The 20832-nt window shown below is 35.3% G+C and overlaps 1 protein-coding gene and 1 pseudogene across 5 annotated transcripts in view; both read left to right on the plus strand.

Moving 5' to 3' along the window:
• SUZ12 (SUZ12 polycomb repressive complex 2 subunit) overlaps positions 1–20832 on the plus strand; it is a 46736-nt gene that overhangs the window by 22860 nt on the left and 3044 nt on the right. For 4 of the 5 annotated variants that reach the window (XM_059669488.1, XM_059669487.1, XM_059669491.1 and 1 more), the window contains 10 exons: positions 2123–2208; positions 4215–4446; positions 5791–5884; positions 10742–10847; positions 14534–14711; positions 16763–16854; positions 17053–17196; positions 18076–18233; positions 18564–18762; positions 19217–19296. In XM_059669488.1, the coding sequence (XP_059525471.1) occupies positions 2123–2208; positions 4215–4446; positions 5791–5884; positions 10742–10847; positions 14534–14711; positions 16763–16854; positions 17053–17196; positions 18076–18233; positions 18564–18762; positions 19217–19296 (1369 nt within the window). The remainder of the gene's footprint in view (positions 1–2122; positions 2209–4214; positions 4447–5790; positions 5885–10741; positions 10848–14533; positions 14712–16762; positions 16855–17052; positions 17197–18075; positions 18234–18563; positions 18763–19216; positions 19297–20832) is intronic. The other variant, XM_059669489.1, reaches the window with a different exon arrangement.
• On the plus strand, positions 13227–14503 carry LOC132218350 (small nuclear ribonucleoprotein G-like; annotated as a pseudogene).

The following is a 20832-nucleotide window of genomic DNA, read 5'->3' on the forward strand; positions in this document are numbered from 1 at the left end:
GAAACCAGGATAGAAAACCAACATCCAGGTCTCTAAAATCTGATTATTTTTTCTTTGTTTTTTAAATGAAGACTTTTTGTTTAGCAGTTACTATTTGAAACTGCTTAGAATGAATACACAAAGATTATTAGGGTGCTATTTTTGGAGTAAGTAATGTTTGGAGAGTAATGTTTTGTTACTGGATTTTAGCCATTGGATTATTTTTGCTATATTAAAGTATTTTTATCGTGGATATAACTTTCAAATAGACTAATTCAAATTCATTTTATGCACACTTTTTAAGTGAAAACTTGTCCAGAATCTCAGGACAAAAATTATTTTATTTCTGTATGTTTATAGATTCATTTATTATAATTCTTCCACATAATACTGAAACTTGATCATGAATGAGTAAATATTTAAAATTTTGACCTATTCAGGCTTTAGGTTTTAAAGACAAGCTATGGCCCAGTGTGGCTCAATGGTTGAGCATCGACCCATGAACTGAGAGGTCACTGGTTCAATTCCCAGTCAGGGCACCTACCCAGGTTGTGGGCTCAATCCCCAGTAAAGGGCCTGCAGGAAGCAGCTGATCGATGTTTCTCTCTCATCGATATTTCTGTCTCTCCTTCTCCCTCTCTCTAAAAAAGTCAATGAAAACATTTAAAAAATAAAAATAAAGTCAAATTATGGAAAATAATTTGTTAATTGGTATAGGTAATACAGAATATATTTTAAAATTAAAATACTTAAACCTTTGTGAGCCAAGAGATTCCTTGCAGTGGTTCTCAACCTTCCTAATGCTGCGACTCTTTAATACAGTTCCTCATGTTGTGGTGACCCCCAACCATAAAATTATTTTCGTTGCTACTTCATAACTGTAATTTTGCTACTGTTATGAATCGTAATGTAAATACCTGATATGCTATATGTGTTTTCTGATGGTCGCGACCCACAGGTTGAGAACCGCTGCTAGAGAAATTATGAAAAGGTCAAAAATAGATATTTTAATTTGAAATGATAATATGCTTATGTAACTTTTTTTAAATTCTTTTTTTATCTCTTTGGTCTTGAGTCAAATCAAAGATTTTTTTAGTTTAACATCTCTGTATTCAAAGTGAAACATGTATAATAGTAATTGGTTTAATTTAAATGTAGCTTAAACTACATCATTTTTTAATGATATTGGGAGAAAGGAAAAAAATTTTTAAATATTTATTCTGTGTGTGGTTGCCTTTCCTGAACATTTAGTTGTTTTTTTCTCCTGAACTGTTTTATTGGTGCTTTCTACCAAGAAGCTTTAACTATATATATATATTTTTTACAATTGCAGTTTATTACATTCTTTTATTATTATAATTGTTAAATCTTTATAGCAGAAGTAATCAGAAGTAATCAGTAAGCCTTTTTAGTTTTAATTAAAATAATTGAGCCATTATCTGAATGAAAAGAAAATCACAGGCCCTAGCAGGATAGAGCATGATCCTGATATGCCAAGGTTTCAGTTCAATCCCAGGTCACCCAGTGAATGCATAAATAGGTACAACCAACAGGTCCATGTTCCTGTCTTTCTCTCCCTGGCCCTCCCTCCCTCCTTCCTTCACTCTCCTTTCCTCTCTCTCTTTAAAATCAATAATTAAAACAATTTAGCGGGGGAGAAAAGAAAATCAGTTTATAAGAAGGTAATTACAATTGTCTTGTGAAAGGTTTATTTAAATGACTTTATATGTAAAGGCTTATTAAGAGTTTGCTGCACATTTGAAACTGATTTTGGCCCTAGCTGGTAGCTCAGTGGTTAGAGTTTCGGCCTACAGACGGAAGGGTCCTGGGTTCAATTCTGGTCAAGGGCATGTACCTCAATTGTAGGCTCGATCCCCAGCCCTAGTCAGGGCACGTGTGGAGGCAACCAGTCGATGTGTCTCTCTCACATAGATACTTCTCTCTGTCTCTCCCCCTCGCTTCCACTGTCTCTAAAAAATCAATGGAAAAGGTATCCTCGAGCGAGGATTAACAAAAGGAAGAAAAGAATGAATAAAATTCTGAGAAGTCTTTTTTATTAGAAATTTCTAGACTTCTTAGGAAAATGAGTACTGTATTTATATATTTTTAAAAATACATTTGAAATATTGATTTTTCTATTTAGATAAGCCATCACAAAACTCAGAAAATGAACAAAATTCTGTTACTCTGGAAGTCCTGCTTGTGAAAGTTTGCCACAAAAAAAGAAAGGTAACATATACAATGATATTGGTAGATGAAGTAAGATAATTTTTAAAATTTGACTATGTTCATGTGTATATACTTTGTATTTAAACCTTGAAAGCTTTTAAATATGTTAGTGCCTGAATTGTAAAACTGATAACCTCTTTGCCAACCTCCCAGATCTGTGTGTTTTCCTAGTCTGGCTGTAGGTATATGCATAAAACTTTTTCCTGTAGGAGTCTGACAATGAAGGGAAGAAGCTATCTTTCAACATTTTAAGACATAAATTCCGTTACTTCCCTACTACTTAAGTCTCTTCTTACACCCATTGAAATTTTAAATAAGGGCTAAGAGAGAGTTTTTCCAAAAGGATTCTTTTTTTCAAAAATAATCCTCAGGCTAAGGAATTCTGTTGCCAGCATTATCAGCCATTAACTTGTTAATATATTGCTTCAAGTTTTTATTATAAGACTAGAGGTCTGGTGCACAAAATTCATGCACAGGGGTGGGGTTCCCCTCCCTCAGCCCACCCTGCACCCTCTCCAATCTGGGACCCCTTGGGGGATTTCCGGATGCAGTTGGACATCCCTCTCACATTCCAGGACCGCTGGCTCCTAACTGCTCACCTGCCTGCCTACCTGATCCGTCCCTGCTGGCCCCCCTGATCACCCCTAACCGCCTCTGCCTCCTGGCCTGGTTGCCCCTCACTGCCCCCCTCTGCTGGCCTGGTCATTCCACACTGCCCTCTCTGCTGGCCTGGCTGCCCCTCACTGCCTCCCTCTGCCGGCCTGGTCACCCCACGCAGCCTGATGCTCAGTTGTTTAGTCGTCCCTCACTAACCCCCCTGCCAGCCTTGTCACCCCACTCAGCCTGTTCGGTCGTCCATTTGGTTGTGATGGCCCCTGGCTCTTTATACATATATATGAAAGTATTGTCATGAAAACAAGTGTTATAATGGTTAAATTTCCTGGACAACCCACAAAAGCCAACAGATAGACTTTTAGTAGCCCTTAAGTCAAGTCCTTGGGTATTTTGAAGTTCCTATTGCTGATGTTCTTCCAAAATCATAGTAAGGTGATACAGGACTTGAAAACTGCTAGAGCATTGGTATGGATAGACTAAGGTGACAAGAGATGGCAGAGTAAATATATATTAAAAACTTTGCAGTTAAGAAATACCACTTTCTGTGCCTCCAACTCCCATGCACATATGACATGTAGTGATGTGAAAATTCTTTAATATATATTTTGATTTAGGCAAAAATATGTGAATATACCTATAGTATCCTTTTTATGTTTAAAAAATAATAGGCATAAATATTTTCTTGGAAAGATGGATATACTAATATTAGTCATCTCTGGAGGGTAAGATCTGGGGGGGGGTGAGAAACATTTTCATTTTATACTCTTCTGTGGATTAGACTTTTTTTTAACCATAAACATTCATTTTAAAAAGCTATAATGAAATATGTACTATATTTTCTTGTTTTAAAGGTCTTTTGCATCTTCTAATTTTTCAACTATGCTCTATAATTCTAGTTATATGATTACAGAACGTTACTCGTAAGATGAATAGTGCCTCTGTTAAACAACATATTTAAATGAATTTACTTATGTCATAATGTTGACAGTGAGATTATAATTCTCTCTTCATTTCTAATGGTCTTATCTATCTTTTTGTTAAAAAATATAAAATTTAAGGGATAAGATTAACAAGTTTAATGTTTTAAGCATGATTTTAATTTCATATTTCTAATTTAGAACTTTTAGATTATTAGCTAAATATTGGATATACTGTATCATTATTTTCAACATATTGGAGAAATCCTCATTTGTGTTAATATTTGGAATATACTTGTTCCAAATTTTGTTTTTGCTTCATCACAATTTCACGACTATGGTTAGAATTTTAGTATGTCATTTGGGAATCTTGGCCTATAGCATGTTTCCTATAGCTGTGATTACAAGTTTATTGTAATTCTAATAATTGCATGTATATAAATAAATATAATTTAATAATCTTTACTTTTGCAGGATGTAAGTTGTCCAATAAGGCAAGTTCCTACAGGTAAAAAGCAGGTGCCTTTGAATCCTGACCTCAATCAAACAAAACCTGGAAATTTCCCATCCCTTGCAGTTTCCAGTAATGAATTTGAACCTAGTAACAGCCATATGGTGAAGTCTTACTCATTGCTATTTAGAGTGACTCGTCCAGGAAGAAGAGAGTTTAATGGAATGATGAATGGAGAAACCAATGAAAATATTGGTAATTTTATTTTAATAATATAACGATTTTATCATAGGAGATTACAGTGGTTAATGAAAATTACTGAACCAGTGTATCTTAGAAGTATTCATAATTTTGTACTATTTCTTTTTTAGTTATTGTAATAATTTTTTAAGACTGCCATTCCATGGGAAAAAAATGATGCAGAACTAGAACTGAATTGCACGTTTTCTAATAGCATTGCTTTTATTTGCAAGTCCCTGATAGTCTAATGAGATAATTTTATGGTAGATTGCCCAGGCTCTTGGACTATTGGCTATTGTGCTGTACTAGGTATTTAATTTGTAAAGTTCTCATTATTACATGGCAAAACATACTTCATACAGTAAAATAATAAATTGAACACTGGATGGGAAAAATTGGAATTTCAAATTAGCCTCACAGCAAACAATAAATTCACTACCACCTCAACATTTTATTGTGGAAAATTTCATATATACAGAACAGTCAAAAGAATTTGTGAACACCAATATCCTCACATTCAACACATGGATTGTGCAATTAATATTTTATTATACTTGTTTGTTATGTATATCCCAACAGTTCTGAATCCACCTTTGAGGTAATCATTCAACCAACATATAGGTGCTGGGGATACAAAGTTGATTAAAACACCCAGTTTTATCCTCCATAGGCTCACAACCTAGACTCAGAGTATGGAGATAGACAAATACAAATAAATACAATTGACTGTTGGACCAATGCGGGGGTTAGGGGTGCCTAACCCACCCCACCTCACCCACCTCTGCAGTTGAAAAATCCATGTATTAATCTTTGAGTTTTTTTATTTTTTTAGGTGGTATACAGAATCTTTTTTTAAAACTATGTTTTTATTGATTTCAGAAAGAGGGAGAAAGGGATAGAAACATCAATGATGAGAGAGAATCGTTGATCGGTGCCTCCTGCATGCCCCTTCCTGGGGATTGAACCTGCAACCCAGGCATGTGTCCTGACTGGGAATTGAACTTTGATCTCCTGGTTCATGGGTTGACACTCAACCACGGAGTCACACCAGCTGGGCTAATCTTTGAATCTTTCAGTACCCTTTGAAGTTCTTGAAAAAAAACCATGAATGAGGAGGATTTTTTTTCTTCTTGCCTAGCAAGGTCAAGATTATTCTCAATAGATATGGGGTTACTGTCAATGAATGTCAAAAAGAACATTCATACATATCATAAAAACATTAGAAACATGTAAGTCTGCATATTATACTGCAATTTAGTGTAATTTGTACCTCATTTGGGATAAATAAGGGGTTGTATATCATAAATAGGACATTTGTGCTTAAATATTTTATTCATGAGAAATGTTTATCAAATTCAGATGTCAATGAAGAACTTCCAGCTAGAAGAAAACGAAATCGTGAAGATGGGGAAAAGACATTTGTGGCACAGATGACAGTATTTGATAAAAACAGGTAACGCTGATGGACAAATGAGGTTCCCATAATGTTCTGACCATCTTTTTATCCCAAAGTAGAATGTAGTGGTGATATTATTTCTTTGCCTTTGTTTCTCTTTATTCTTAGGACTGAAAAAAAAAATATTTTCTCTTTATCACATAGAAAACAATAAACACAGATGAGGAACTATTTGAATGGCTCAGTTAAGATTATTTGGCAAGTGTTTTTGAGTGTCTACCCTGTCAGATACTGTTCTAGGTAGTGAAAAGGCAATGAAATCTCTGCCTTCATGGAACTTCTAGTGGAGGAAACATACACCACCCCTTCAAAAAATTATATCAACTGATGTCACTTAGTGGTGAGTGCTGTGAAGAAAAATAAAGAGAATAAATGGTTGTTTTACACAGAAAGCCTCAGAGAGGGTAATACATGAGTAGAGACCTGAATGCAGTGGGTCCTGTGCAAATTTTGAGGTTATGTAATTACTAAAATTAAGGAAGAAAATTGTGTGTAATCATTGTATGGCTCTATGTACATTTGGCACAGGGTAGCAAAGAACACTTGGATTTATAATTATCTCAACAGTTTTCATTTGGGAATAAAGCATCTAATTGCCAGTAAAAGATGATCTAGGAGGCAAATGCAGTTTCTTCTTTTAAAAAATATATATTTTATTGATTTTTACAGAGAGGAAGGGAGAGGGATAGAGAGTAAGAAACATCGATGAGAGAGAAACATCGATCAGCTGCCTCCTGCACACCCCCTACTGGGGGTGTGCCCACAACCAAGGTACATGCCCTTGACTGGAATCGAACCTGGGACTCTTCAGTCCACAGGCCGACTCTCTAGCCACTGAGCCAAACTGGTCAGGGCTGCAGTTTCTTTTTAGACAGGATTGGAGGTGAAACCTATAACATGACATATTTCTGGCTCCAGGCTGCTCACTGGTAGTTCACTGTCAAGTACAGGATAAAGAACTGAGTGAGCAACTAGTACATTCCTTGTATTCTTTAAAAAGTACTAGATTGTTGCTGTAATATTATCACTTACTAGTCATCATGTAAAGAAAGGTATAAGACTTTTAATAGGAAAGCAAAGATGATTAGGAATAATACCACAAAATTTGGGTACCATATTGTCTTAGAATATATCACTTAACATCACAGTATTACTATTGGCAGAACAAATATAGTGTCTTTTTAAAGTCGGAAATTTGAATGTGGATCAAAGATTTAAATGGAAAATAACAATCATGTACTAGGAGATAGTGGTTATGTCTGTGGGAGAAGCAATGAGGATATAGCACACTGGGCTTTATTGATGTTGGTAAATGTTCTATTTTAGGCAGGATGGGGAGGTATGTTGAATTATTTTTAAAATTATTAACATATATTATACCTTACATATATATTAATATTTTTTAACATGTACATGTGAAATACTGCTTTTTATTTAATGATAAAAACTATGAAAAAACCATGGGAGAATTTCCCTTCAACTTACTTTGAAAATTTCCAAACTTACAAAAAAGTTGTGCGAACAATACAGGTAATTAATGCCCATAGAGCCTTCATCTAAATTCATCAGTTTTTAGCATTTTACCACATTTGCTTTATTTGTGAGTGTATACTTTGTTTTTTATGAATGATTTGAAAGTTTGTGGTACTCCATTTCTGCTGAATACTTCAGGATGTGTCTCCTAAGAACAAGAACATTTCCCTCCATATAAGCATAACCAATGGACATAAGACACTGGGGGGTAGGGGAGGCCAGGGGATTGTCAAGGGCGGGGGGAAAAAAAGGAGACATATGTAATACTCTTTGTAATACTTTAAGCAATAAAAAAAAAGAAAAACAAAACAAAACATTTCCCTCCATAATCTCAATACACCTATCATATTAAGGAAATTTAACATAATATAATACTGTCTCCCCAATTAACCAAAATAATGTCATTTATAGCTCTTTACCCTTTACCCCCAATTGAGGACTGTGATCTGTAGTTATTTGTCAGTTGCCATATCTGTTCAGATTCCTTTGAATTGGAATAGTTCTCCAGTTTTGTTTGTTTGCCTTTTGTGACACTTTTTTTTAAAGTATAGGCCTGTAGGTTTGAAGAATTTTCTCAATTTGGACTTTTGTGGTTGGTTTCTTAATGAATATATTCAGGTTAAACATTTGAGCAGGAACTAAATAGTGTTGTTCTTTGCACATCACAAACAGATAATAAAGGTTTGATCACTTGATTAAGGAAGTATCACCATATTTCTTCATTATACAGTACCTTTTACCTTTAATTACTTAATTAATTAATTTATTTTGTAATGCTTACCTGAGGATATTTTCCCATTGATTGCTTTTAGGGAGAGTGGAAGGGATGGGGAGAGATAAAGAGAAATATCAATGTGTGAGAGGGACATCTGTTGGTTACCCTGAGATTGCTCAGGGATTGAACCTACAACCATGTCGCATTGATAAGACACACTAACAGCTGAGCTCTGTAATTAATCAGTATGTAATTTCTGTGGTAATACATGAAACTGGGTAAATGTCTTTTTACCCAGCAGTATGGCATCCATATTTTCTAGGGTAGTAAAATATTTCCAGCTTACATTCTCCTTTTTCTACCTCTGCTCTGGAATTGGCCATTTCTTCAAGGAATCTTGATTCCTTTTAGTAAAGTATTTGCAAGCCAAGATCTGGGGAGTTAGATGTGTAAAGATTCTTTTTATAGCCTCAGAAATTAAAGTCTCCTTAAAGAATAATCAGAATTCAAAAAAACATATAGAAAAAGTATGACATATTGAGCAAAAATATAAAATTACTTCTGAAAGCAGAAAAGTAACAAATGAAAGTCAGGGAAATTAATTTTAACTCATACTATATAGATAGATGTCTTATTCCTCTAATACAAAAAGATCATACTAAGTAAAAAGAAAAATACTACAGCCCTTGAAGAATGGGCAAGAGATATGATAAAGATGTTTACACACAAATATATATACCATATATATATGGTTCTTAAGCAATTAAAAGATATCTGTATATAAAAGTACATTGAGATGCCATTTTTTCCACCAGTTTGGCAGAGATTAAAAAAAAAAAGCACTATTGATCAAGCTTTGGGGGAGAAGGGCTTCATACATTACTGGTAGGAAGGTAAATTTGATCGAACCTATCAAATATACAATCAGAATAGAATATTATATACCTATGTAGATGCATGAGGGAAGCTTCTTTTCAATTTAGAAGTATATGAATATATTACCTATTTAAATGAACTTAGTTTTTTAAAATATTAAGTTAAAATAGCTTTGCATTCTATTGAAGAGGAATAAATTCAAGTACAGCATAAAGACAAAAATTCCTTTTATTTTTTAGAGAGAGGGAGAGGGAGAGGCAGAGAGAAAAACATAGATGTGAAAGAGACACATCGATTGGTTGCTTCCTGCATGCGCCCCGACCAGGGCTGGGGATTGAGTCTGCAACCGAGGTACATGCCTTTGACTGGAATTGAACCCGGGTCCCTTCAGTGCACAAGCTGTTGCTCTAACCACTGAACAAACTGGCTCGGGCAAGACAAAAATTCATTTTTTTTTTTAATATGTTTTATTGATTTTTTACAGAGAGAAAGGGAGAGGGATAGAGAGTTAGAAACATTGATGAGAGAGAAACATCAATCAGCTGCCTCCTGCACACTCCCCACTGGGGATGTGCCCGCAACCAAGGCACATTCCCTTGACTGGAATCGAACCCGGGACCCTTGAGTCCACAGGCCGACACTCTATCCACTGAGCCAAACCGGTCAGGGCAAGACAAAAATTCTCAAAGTCATTTGTGTTAAGAGTCAGTCTTTGGAGACAGATTGTCTGGATTTAATTGCTAGTTCTGGCTACTTACTGTGTCATCTTAAGGCAAGTTACTTAACCTCTCTGTTCCTCATTTTTTTCTTCTGAAAAATGGAGTAATAACATCTTCATAGAACTGTTGGGAAGATTAAATCAACTATGTAAAATCTTTAAAATAGTGCCTGGCACATCGTAAGCACTCGATAAATGTTAGCTGTTATCACCTAACAGATTTTTTCTTAAGACTGATGAAGAGGAGCCAGGTTCTTCTTGCTATATATAATTAATTGTTGAGCATAATTGAAGAATGCTATTTAGTATAGTGTTACCAGTGTTTAAAGATGTAAATTATATATATATATATATATATATATATATATATATATATATATATATATATATATACACACACACACACACACACACACATTAAAACTATACTATGGGTATAATTTAGTTGGTTTTTTTATTCAGCTGGTACTTCATTTACTCATGAAATATTTATTGAGCACCTATATGTGCCAGGTGCCCCCAGGATCTTATAGTTATTAGAGTCATTGTAATCATAATTTTTTTTTTTATTATTGGTCAAGTATAAAAGTCAGGAACTCTATTTCAAATATTTACAGTAGTTAAAAATAACAGAAGCATAATTCTTAGTAGTCCCCTAAGGCAAGTATTGTAACACTATCCCATTTTTACAAGTAAAGCCTGCACACATACTTTATACTTAGTGTTTAAAACTTGCTAAGCTTTGAGGCCATAGGTATATTATACTTTAAATGTTTAAGGTTATATCTGAGTAGCTGCATTAATAAAATAATTCTATAGTAATAGTAGTTAAGAGTGGAAACCATTAAAATTGCTTGTGTCAAGAATGGAGTATAGGTATATTTTAAAATTTTGTTCGGTATATAAGCTAGTTTATAAATTTAATAAATGCTTTATAAATCTAAAGATAGAGAATTTATGTACTTACAATAATAACACAGGTTACTTTAAAGTGTATGTGTTTGTCTAACAGGCGCTTACAGCTTTTAGATGGGGAGTATGAAGTAGCCATGCAGGAAATGGAAGAATGTCCAATAAGCAAGAAAAGAGCAACATGGGAGACTATTCTTGATGGGAAGGTATGGACTGTTTAGAAGGTTGAGCACATTATAGTTATGAACTCCCATTTTTTATTGGTGTTTTTCTCCCTCAAATGCAAATTTATGTTGGAAGTAGAGTCCTTTGTTTTTGTACTTTGGAAAACACAAATAAAATTTACCTACTTAGAGTATTTAATGGAAGGATTCCTCATTGGAGCCAGACCAAGTTCAGATTTTCACTCCTTGCTATGTGGCATCCAGCAAGTTACTTAAGCTTTGTGTTTTGGTTTTCTCATCTATAGAACAAGGCATAGAGTTGATGGATTAAATAATGAAGTTTGTTTAGCACTGTGCCTGGCATAAAATAAGTGCTCAATAAATGTTAACTGCTATTTTAAATCCCATTCATAGTAACAGCAGGTAACATGATGACTAATAAATTTATTAAGAAATCTGCTGGACTTTAATGAAGCACACTTAACATAATTCTTCTAAGAGACTTAATAAATAGGCATCCATACATTTCTTAAATAGGCAGGCTCAACAAAATGTCATTTATTTCTAAATATAAGATCAATGTACCATCACAAGCAAAATCCTCAAAAAGATTTTTTTAAGCCTTAAAATTAGTTTTAAGTAATCCTAGAATAACGTATAATAATACTAAGGAAAATTACGGAAAAGTTTCCAGAGAACCTTTACTTACTAGGGGGTAGAACATACTCTAAACTTAATAGAACTTAAATGATACGGTGTAAGCAGATCAGGAAGCATAGTTCTGAAATGGTTTCAAATACATTTGAAATTTAGTCATGATAAAATTGGTGGTACATCTGTGTGGGAAAGAAAGACTGTTCATTAATTGTGACAGAATTGGTCTCTAGCCATCTGGAAATAAACTTAGACCTAAGAAATTCCAGAAGGCTTATAAATGTAAATGTAGAAATAAATAATGCATAACAAAAAAAATGTAGATGAATATTCATATAATCTTGTTCTGAGGAAAGCTCTTCTAAGTGTGATGCAACAGGTAGAAAGCATAAAAAAAATACTAAAAGTGGGTTGTTTCTACATGCAAATAACTAAATTTAAAATATGGGTTGGGGAAATATTTGTAACTTATAAAAGGCTACTATTACGAATACCTAGGCTTATAACTCAATAACGAAAAGATAAGTAATCAAATTAGAAAAATGGGTAGAGGATAGGTAGTTTTGATGTTTTTAAAAAATGTTTTATTTATTTTAGAGAGAGAGGCAGGAAGAGAGAGATAGAAATATCTACAAGAGAGAAACATCAACATCAAGTGGCTTCCTCCTGCACACTCTACAACTGGGGATTGAGCTCCCAACCCTGCCATGTACCCTGAACAGGAATCGAACCCGTGACCTCTTGGTTCATGGGTCGACACTCAACTACTGATCCACACCAGCTGAGCTCAGGCAGTTCTTAAAGCAACAAATATTGATGGCCAGCAAATTCATTCTTAGTAGTATTAAAAAACATGCAAACAGAATCAGAGATAATTACTTTTGACTGCTCGTATGACAACAGTTTTAAAGATTGATAGTTTATAATTGGATATGTGAGGACACATACTTTCAAATAATGCTTTAAGAATAAGTTGGTAAACCTTACTGGAGGGCAGATGGACAATATGGATAAAAATGATAAAGTTTGTTAGATTTATCCATGAGAAATTAAAGGTTGTATTTATATGAATTGTTAGTTTTTCCCAAGAAATTGTTTGAGGCAATATGAAATGGCATCCTTTTGAGTCAGATCATATGGATTTCTTTCTTTTTCAAAGCTCTGTGGTATTCTGTTCCATAATTTACTAAACCAATGCCATTTTAATATATAATTTGGTTATTATAATTCATGTATCTTTTTGTTTTCAAAAATGTAGTGAATATATTTGTACATGTATCTTTTTGCATTGCAAATCTTATATAATAAAAAGCTAATATGCAAGTTGACCAAACGGTGGAACAACTAGTCGCTATGATGCACACTGACCACCAGGGGGCAGGTGCTCAGTGCAGGAGCTGCCCCCTGGTGGTCAGTGGGAGCACTGCTCCTCCAGAAGCCGAACTCATGGTTGGCGAGTGCGGTGGTGGTGGTGGCGGCGGGAGCCTCTCCCACCTCCGAGGCAGTTGGACATCCCCCGAGGGCTCCTGGACTGCGAGAGAGTGCAAGCCAGACTGAGGGACACCCCCTCACCCCAAGTGCACAAATTTTCATGCACAGGACCTCTAGTATGTTTATAAGATTAGTTCCTAAATATGGACTTACTAGGTCAAAACCAGTTTATCTGACCACATTTTTACCTCTTTCCAGTCTAAAATTATAGCTTTAAGATAATTATTTGTAATAAAGATGTAGAAGGAGTTAAGGCTTGTATGGCAGTGAAATAAACAGGAGCTCATATGTCCAAGAGGTGGTTGGGTTTAGAACTCAAGTATAAACAATGGAGAACCAATTTGGGATCATTGGCCTAATAATAGGTAAATCCTTAAGGATGGGTGAGAGGTGGAGGCACATGGCTAAATGTTACTAGGAGCTAAGAAGTCCAAGAGAAGATATTAAGTAGTTTTATAAGTGATTAGAGGTGGAGGAGGAAAGCCAAGAAAGTAGTCATCAAACTGTGTCTAAAAACTGGCAGGCTTTAGGTACTGTAGTTTACTTGATTTTTTTTTTAATATATATTTTGTTGATTTTTTACAGAGAGGAAGGGAGAGAGATAGAGAGTTAGAAACATCGATGAGAGAGAAACATCGATCAGCTGCCTCCTGCACACTCCCCACAGGGTATGTGGCCACAACTAAGGTACATGCCCTTGACTGGAATCGAACCTGGGACCTTTCAGTCCACAGGCCGACGCTCTATCCAGTGAGCAAACCGGTCAGGGCTTGATGTTTTTTAAAAAAATATTCTAAGGAGGTATATTTGAGCTCACTTAGACACCATGAACAAAGCTCACCCTCTCGAGTTAAAAAAATTTATGGACAAGAAGTTATTGAAATTAAATGGTTGCAGACATGTCCAAGGAATATTGCAGGGATTTGATCCTTTTATGAATCTTGTGATAGATGAAATGTGTGGAGATGGCAACTGGTGGGCAATAGAACAATATTGGGATAGTGGTAATACGAGGGAAAAGTATCGTCATGTTAGAAGTCTTGGAAGAGTATAAAGAATGGATGTAGTCACCAGAGAAATCAACTGCTTCCACATGTCCCCTCTCCACAGCACCTGTTTTACTACAATATAAAAATCGAGTCCTGTTCATTTTCACATTGAACTTTTGTTAAAAAAAACTTTTGTATTGGTCCAGAAGAAAACATTCTAAATTGGTTACCAATATAAAAACGGCAAGATTCCCCATTAGAACTTGGATTTCTGACTTCTTTTGAAAAATCTGAAAATGTGGCTGTGCTGGGCCAATGTTTGTGTGTGGCAATAATTCAGCTACTGCTCATAAGTTGCTGTCTTTTTTAGACAACTTGAACAACAATACTGTGCTCTCTACTGTGCTGTACATTTACATGACTTACCTGGCCATTGATGTAGGCATTTTGGGTTTCAAGAATAAAGTCTGTTGATTTAATTATAATTTAATTAAATTATAAATTAACTTTTAGTAAATATTTAAGTTTCTACAATTTCTTTCAATTTGTTATATGGAATCTTCCTTTATTCTTTTCATGTTTTTTCTTTTTTAGAGGCTGCCTCCATTTGAAACATTTTCTCAGGGACCTACGTTACAGTTCACTCTTCGTTGGACAGGAGAGACCAATGATAAATCTACAGCTCCTATTGCCAAGCCTCTTGCCACTAGAAATTCAGAGAGTCTCCATCAAGAAAACAAGCCTGGTTCAGTTAAACCTACTCAAACTATTGGTAAGAAGACATTGTTGTCAAAATAATGTTTTGCAAAGTTAGTTAGGGTTTAGGCTTTAGATTAATTTTTGGTCATTTGCTCTAAAAATTATTCTTTGGGAAATATTTGACTTATTAGAGAAACAAACTATGAGCCAGGACAGTAAAGTTTTGTGTTAAAGCACATATTAACAGTATTTTAACCAAAATCTTTGTGTAAGATGTGTTTGGGACTTATTTTTTATTTTATTTTATTTTATTAGCATGATATAGTATATATGCCATATATAACACCTCCAAATGAGGTCTATAGATAACCTATGCCAGTTTAGGACAGGTTTTTCCACTAAATTATTTTGCCTCAAATTCGTGAGGGAAACTATTGGTTTTCAGAGCTTTTAGGATTTTGAAATTGCAGGTTGGTAATAGAGCTTTGGGATTGTATGTTTTTTATAATTCATGTAAAATTTTGTATATGTTGTAGAGCTGAATTCAATGTTTCAGAGTGTTTTTATAATATTAGAGCTGGAAGTGGGTCTTTATAACCTGAATTTTGCCAGGTTAAATTTTGAGTCATTTTTTAAGAGGGAAAACGTTTACAAATGTAGTTAGCTCTGCTGAGTTAAGGTCCAAGTTGCACTGATCTGTCATTTTGTGTCTGCCTGATAGGAACACTGCCTTTACCTGAGGTTATCCAAGTCTAAGTCTGTTAAAGAAGGCAGAAGACTTATTAGTTCCCTGTCTTTGACCCCTCATGCCCATTTATTGTGTGCAAGTCATTATAAAAGTCAGATTAAAAAGCTAGAAAAAACGGCTGTGTCAGAGAAACTATTTCTCAGGTAAATTCTGTCACTTCTCAAAATACTTTGTGGCCAGCCAGTCAGATAGGTAAAAGAGTTTAAAAGAAAATGAGAAAAAAAATTTATATAAAATTGTATCTGTAAAATACTTAGTTATGTCAGAGAAAATAAAAACATTTTAAGTATGTAAGTAAATATACCAAAATTATTAATGGTGATTATTTTTTGGATTTGGAATGATATTAATACAATCATTTTTTATGTTTTTAATATATTGATTTCAAAGTGAAAGGGAGAGAGAGAGTCATTAATTGGCTGCCTCCTGCACGCCCCCTACTAGGGGGTCAATCCCACAACCCAGGCATGCGCACCCAACCGGAATCAAACCCGGGACTCTTCAGTCCACAGGCCAATGATCTATTCACTGAGCCGGCTACGGCTTAATACAATCGTTTTTTAAAATACATGTTTTTATGATTTTTCAGAGAGAGAGGAAGAATGGGGGAAGAGAGAGAGAAATATCAATTAGTTGCTTCCTGCACGCCCCCTATTGGGGATCAAGCCTGCTACCCGGGCATGTGCCCAGACTGGGAATCAAACTGGTGACCTCTTGGTGCATGGGATGACACTCAGGGTGCTGAGCCACACTGGCTGGGCAATATACAATCATTTTTTACTTAATTTTTGTTAAACCAACACTTAATGGATATCTGCTCACTAAACCACACTCTGACCTCAAAGTCCTTAAAACATTACAGTGACTATATATAATTACTTGGAGTTACTTTTATAATGATATAGGAGATAAGAGATGATTTTTTAAATACGTTTTATTGATTTTTTTACAGAGAGGAAGGGAGAAGACGAGGGATAGAGAGAGTTAGAAACATCGATGAGAGAGAAACATCGATTCAGCTGCCTCCTGCACACCTCCTACTGGGGATGTGCCCGCAACTAAGGTACATGCCCTTGACCGGAATCGAACCTGGGACCCTTCAGTTCGCAGGCCGACGCTCTATCCACTGAGCCAAACCGGTTAGGGCAAGAGGTTGTTTTTAAAGGAAAAGTATGGCTCTTGCCAATAAAGACCTAAATATATGATTAGGAGTATTGATTAAGTGGGATTGTTCCCCTGAGGATGAGAGTAAAAACTGTACTAAATACCACAAGTAGAATTCTGTGAAACCTTTAATGTTTAATTATTTTCACAAAGATATATTATCTCACTTAGAAGCAAATATTGGCATTAAATATAAAAGTATGTATTTTCAGCTGTTAAAGAATCATTGACTACAGATCTACAAACGAGGAAAGAAAAAGATACTTCAAATGAAAACCGACAAAAATTAAGAATATTTTATCAGGTAAACATAGCTGAACCAGTTACATAAGTAATTATGAAATGCCTTTGTTTTACATATGAAATATTTTGGATATTTAAGTAAAAAGACAATATCTCTGATTTTTCTTTTAATTTGTTTTAACTATTTTTAAAGGGGATATTGAAAAAAAGTTTTGAGATGTGTAAGTTGGAGCTTACCTTTTTTAATTTTATTTTAAAGTTCCTTTATAACAACAATACAAGACAACAGACTGAAGCAAGAGATGACCTACATTGCCCTTGGTGCACTCTGAACTGCCGAAAACTTTATAGTTTACTCAAGCATCTTAAACTGTGCCACAGCAGGTTTATCTTCAATTATGTTGTATGTAATTTTTTTTTTTCTTACTAATATATATAAGACAATTTGACTTTCAAAAATTGTACTTGGTACAAAATACCAAAATTTCTTCTTTTGGGTGGATTGCTATGTGTGTGAATTACAGTGAATGGTTTGGTTTACATATAATGCACCTATATTGACTCACATTAATCCTCACACCAACTTTTTGAATTAAGTGATGATTTCCTTATTCTTGTTCAGATGAGAAGTAATTTGTAAAAAGTTATGAAGCCAATAAATGGCATAACCAGGATGTTAACATAGATCTTTCTGTTGTTTGTTAATCCTCACCCAAGAATATTTTTTCCATTGATTTTTAGAGTGTGGGAGGCGGAAGAGAGAGAGAAACGTCATTGTTGTGAGACACATGGATTGGTTGCCCCCTGCAAGTGCCCCAACCTAGGCTGGGGATTAAACCTGCAACCCAGGTATGTGCCCTTGACCGGGAATCTAACCTGCTACCCTTTACTGCGAGGGCCAATGCTGTAACCAGTAAGCTACACAAGCCAGGGCTTAACACAGATCCCTTCTTGAAAATTTTTTTTATTGCTTTCAGGGAGGAAGGGAGAGATAGAAACATCAATGATGGGAGAGAGTCATTGATTGGCACACCCCTTCCTGGGGATTGAGCCCACAGCCTGAGCATGTGCCTTGATCGGACATTGAACCGTGACCTCCTGGGTCATAGGTTAACGCTCAACAACTGAGCCACATTAGATCTTTTTTGTTCTAGGTTCTCTGACTTCCTGTCCACCATGCTAAAAACTACAGCACTTTTTAAATTAATTAAATTGGAGCGATGGGTATTTAGGGTAGAATAATATTTTCTTTTCCTAAAATCCTTGCCATTTTTGTTAACAGTATCATCCAAAAGGTGCTAGGATAGATGTTTCTATCAACGAGTGTTATGATGGCTCCTATGCAGGAAATCCTCAGGATATTCATCGCCAACCTGGATTTGCTTTTAGTCGCAATGGACCTGTAAAGAGAACGCCTATCACACACATTCTTGTGTGCAGGTAGGTAGAAAGGTCATACAGGTTTATTCTCTGGATTTTATTGATGATGGTGGAAGAACAGATGGGGCAGTAGCTAATTCTCTGAGTGGTATACTCCTTTATCAACCTCCCTGGCTCCTGCTTCTATAAGGGTTTCTCACTTCCTCCTTACAGCTTTTCCCTGTGTTTTAAATGTTAATGTCACTATTGCTGCAGTGGTTGTGGGGATTAAATAATGCTCCTAGTAGATCTAGGTACAAAACCCCTAAGAAAAGTATGTAATCTATTTGGGTGATGTGAAATATAAAGAACCCTATCAATTGATATTACATCAACATTTCTTTTCACTAGGCCAAAACGAACAAAAGCAAGCATGTCTGAATTTCTTGAATCTGAAGATGGAGAAGTAGAACAGCAACGAACATACAGTAGCGGACACAATCGTCTGTATTTCCATAGTGATACTTGTTTACCTCTCCGTCCACAAGAAATGGAAGTAGATAGTGAAGATGAAAAAGATCCTGAATGGCTAAGAGAAAAAACCATTACAGTAATTATTACTGTTATCATTATTGACAATGATTTTAGAATTTTATGATTAAAAGGTTTTTGTTTGAAAACTATTAATTGTTTAATATGAATTAAACTTTTGACTTTGTGAAGGAACTTTTTCTAAATTAAGGAATTCAGGAATGCACATTTTATAACTGTCTCATTTAAACAGTTACCGGGTGAAGAAATACAGATTTTCTTGTGATTCTATAGTGTGTTCATTGTATTTATAGGTAACCAGTACGTAAATTAGGAATTCCTTTTTAAAATTACTGCTTAAACAGAAGTGGTTTTTAAGAAACGTTGCCACTTTGCTGTATAAATAAGTTGTGGTATTTTTAGTTATAAAAACCTGTTTTTGACATTCTCACAATTTTTTCTTAGAAATAATATTTATATTATTTCTCTGCATTTAATAGGTGTTTTCTTTTTTAAATTTTTTTTATTTTTAGCAAATTGAGGAATTTTCTGATGTTAATGAAGGAGAGAAAGAAGTGATGAAACTATGGAATCTCCATGTCATGAAGCATGGGTAGGGTATTTCTAAATTTAAATATTCCATTTCCTTTATATTCTTTTTACTGCTTCACATTCTATAAATCTACTTGTGTTAGAATCTTATATAAAATTCCGTTAATTTAGATACACTGTGTCCTAAATCTTATCCTAATCCAAAGTATTATAATTGCATAGAGAAAAATGGTGATGCTCAGAGAACGTATCAGGAAAGTGCTAGCTCTTCAGCAGATTTTTATTTTTAATATGTCCCTTTTTAATGACCCAATTTTTATTCCTTTTATTGCCAGAGAATACAAAAAGTAAATGCCATGTGCTATATTCCTGGAAATCCTGAAAATTACTTATCACAGTTATTACCACAGTTTTAAAAATTGCTTAATCAGAATAAAATATAAGTAGTTTTTTTGATTTACTACCATTTCATAGGAGGCAAGGTAAAACAATCCTATTTCTCATGCCTTTGTCACTACATGTTCCAAAGCATTATTTCTTCTGCAGATCTGCCTCCTTCCCTGTGTGAACTATTTTCCTGTGACTACACATTTTCTTCTCTGCCTTCATTATTATTAGATCCTCATTTGAGATTTTCTTCTATAGTACAAGCATCCAAAGTTTTTTCATTTATAGATAGTGAAATAAATGGGAGGGAATACTTTTGTTTCCTTACTCTTGGTGAGTGAAGGGTTATTGGTACATAAAGATGTCTGGTTGTATGGCCTGTAGCATTTTTTTATATACTGCCTTCATCTAAGAACCAGAGGCCCAGAGCATGACATTCATGCACTGGGCGGGTTGGGGGGGTGGAGGAAGAGTCCCCCTCAGTCCTGCCTACACCCTCTCACAGGTCCGGGACCCCATGGGGGATGTCTGACTGCTGGTTAGGCCTGCTCCCTCTAAGCCAGCAGTCAGACATCCTCCGAGGGGTCCTTAATGCTGCTATGGACCAGCTGTGAGCCGGGCTTCTGTTTGAGCGGTGCTCCCCCTGTGGGAGTGCACTGACCACCAGGGGGCAGCTCCTGCGTTTAGCACCTGCGCCCTGGTGGTCAGTGTGTGTCATAGCGACTGGTCATTCCGCTGTTCGGTCTATTTGCATATTAGCCTTTTATTATAAAAGATAGTCTTCACATGATTAGTGGGTACTGAAAAAGGAAAAGAGGAAGATGGCAGATCACATATGGCTTATATAGCTTTAAATATTTATATCTAGCTTTTTACAGAAAATGTTTGCCTGGTCCCCCAGTCTAGGGGTACTAAGGAGTAAAGTATGTATGCAGAAGTTTGGGTTAAATGTTTTTCCTTATGTCCTGATAATGCCAGTTTCAAGGTAGAATTTTAGTCACATTACTTTATTGTGTTCTATTTTAATTCTTTGATCTAAATGTGTTAGCACAATTCTTGGGGTTCATTGTATACTGGCATTATAAAGAGGCAAATATTTGGGCAAACTATTTGGGTATTTAAAAACCTACAGGCAGGCCTTTTGGGACTCTGTTGGACACTCAGTTCCTGTGGATAACTGAGAGCCATTCTCCTATTTCTCTCAAATTTT

The sequence above is a fragment of the Myotis daubentonii genome, chromosome 16, assembly GCF_963259705.1.
Source record: "Myotis daubentonii chromosome 16, mMyoDau2.1, whole genome shotgun sequence".
NCBI lineage: Eukaryota > Metazoa > Chordata > Mammalia > Chiroptera > Vespertilionidae > Myotis > Myotis daubentonii.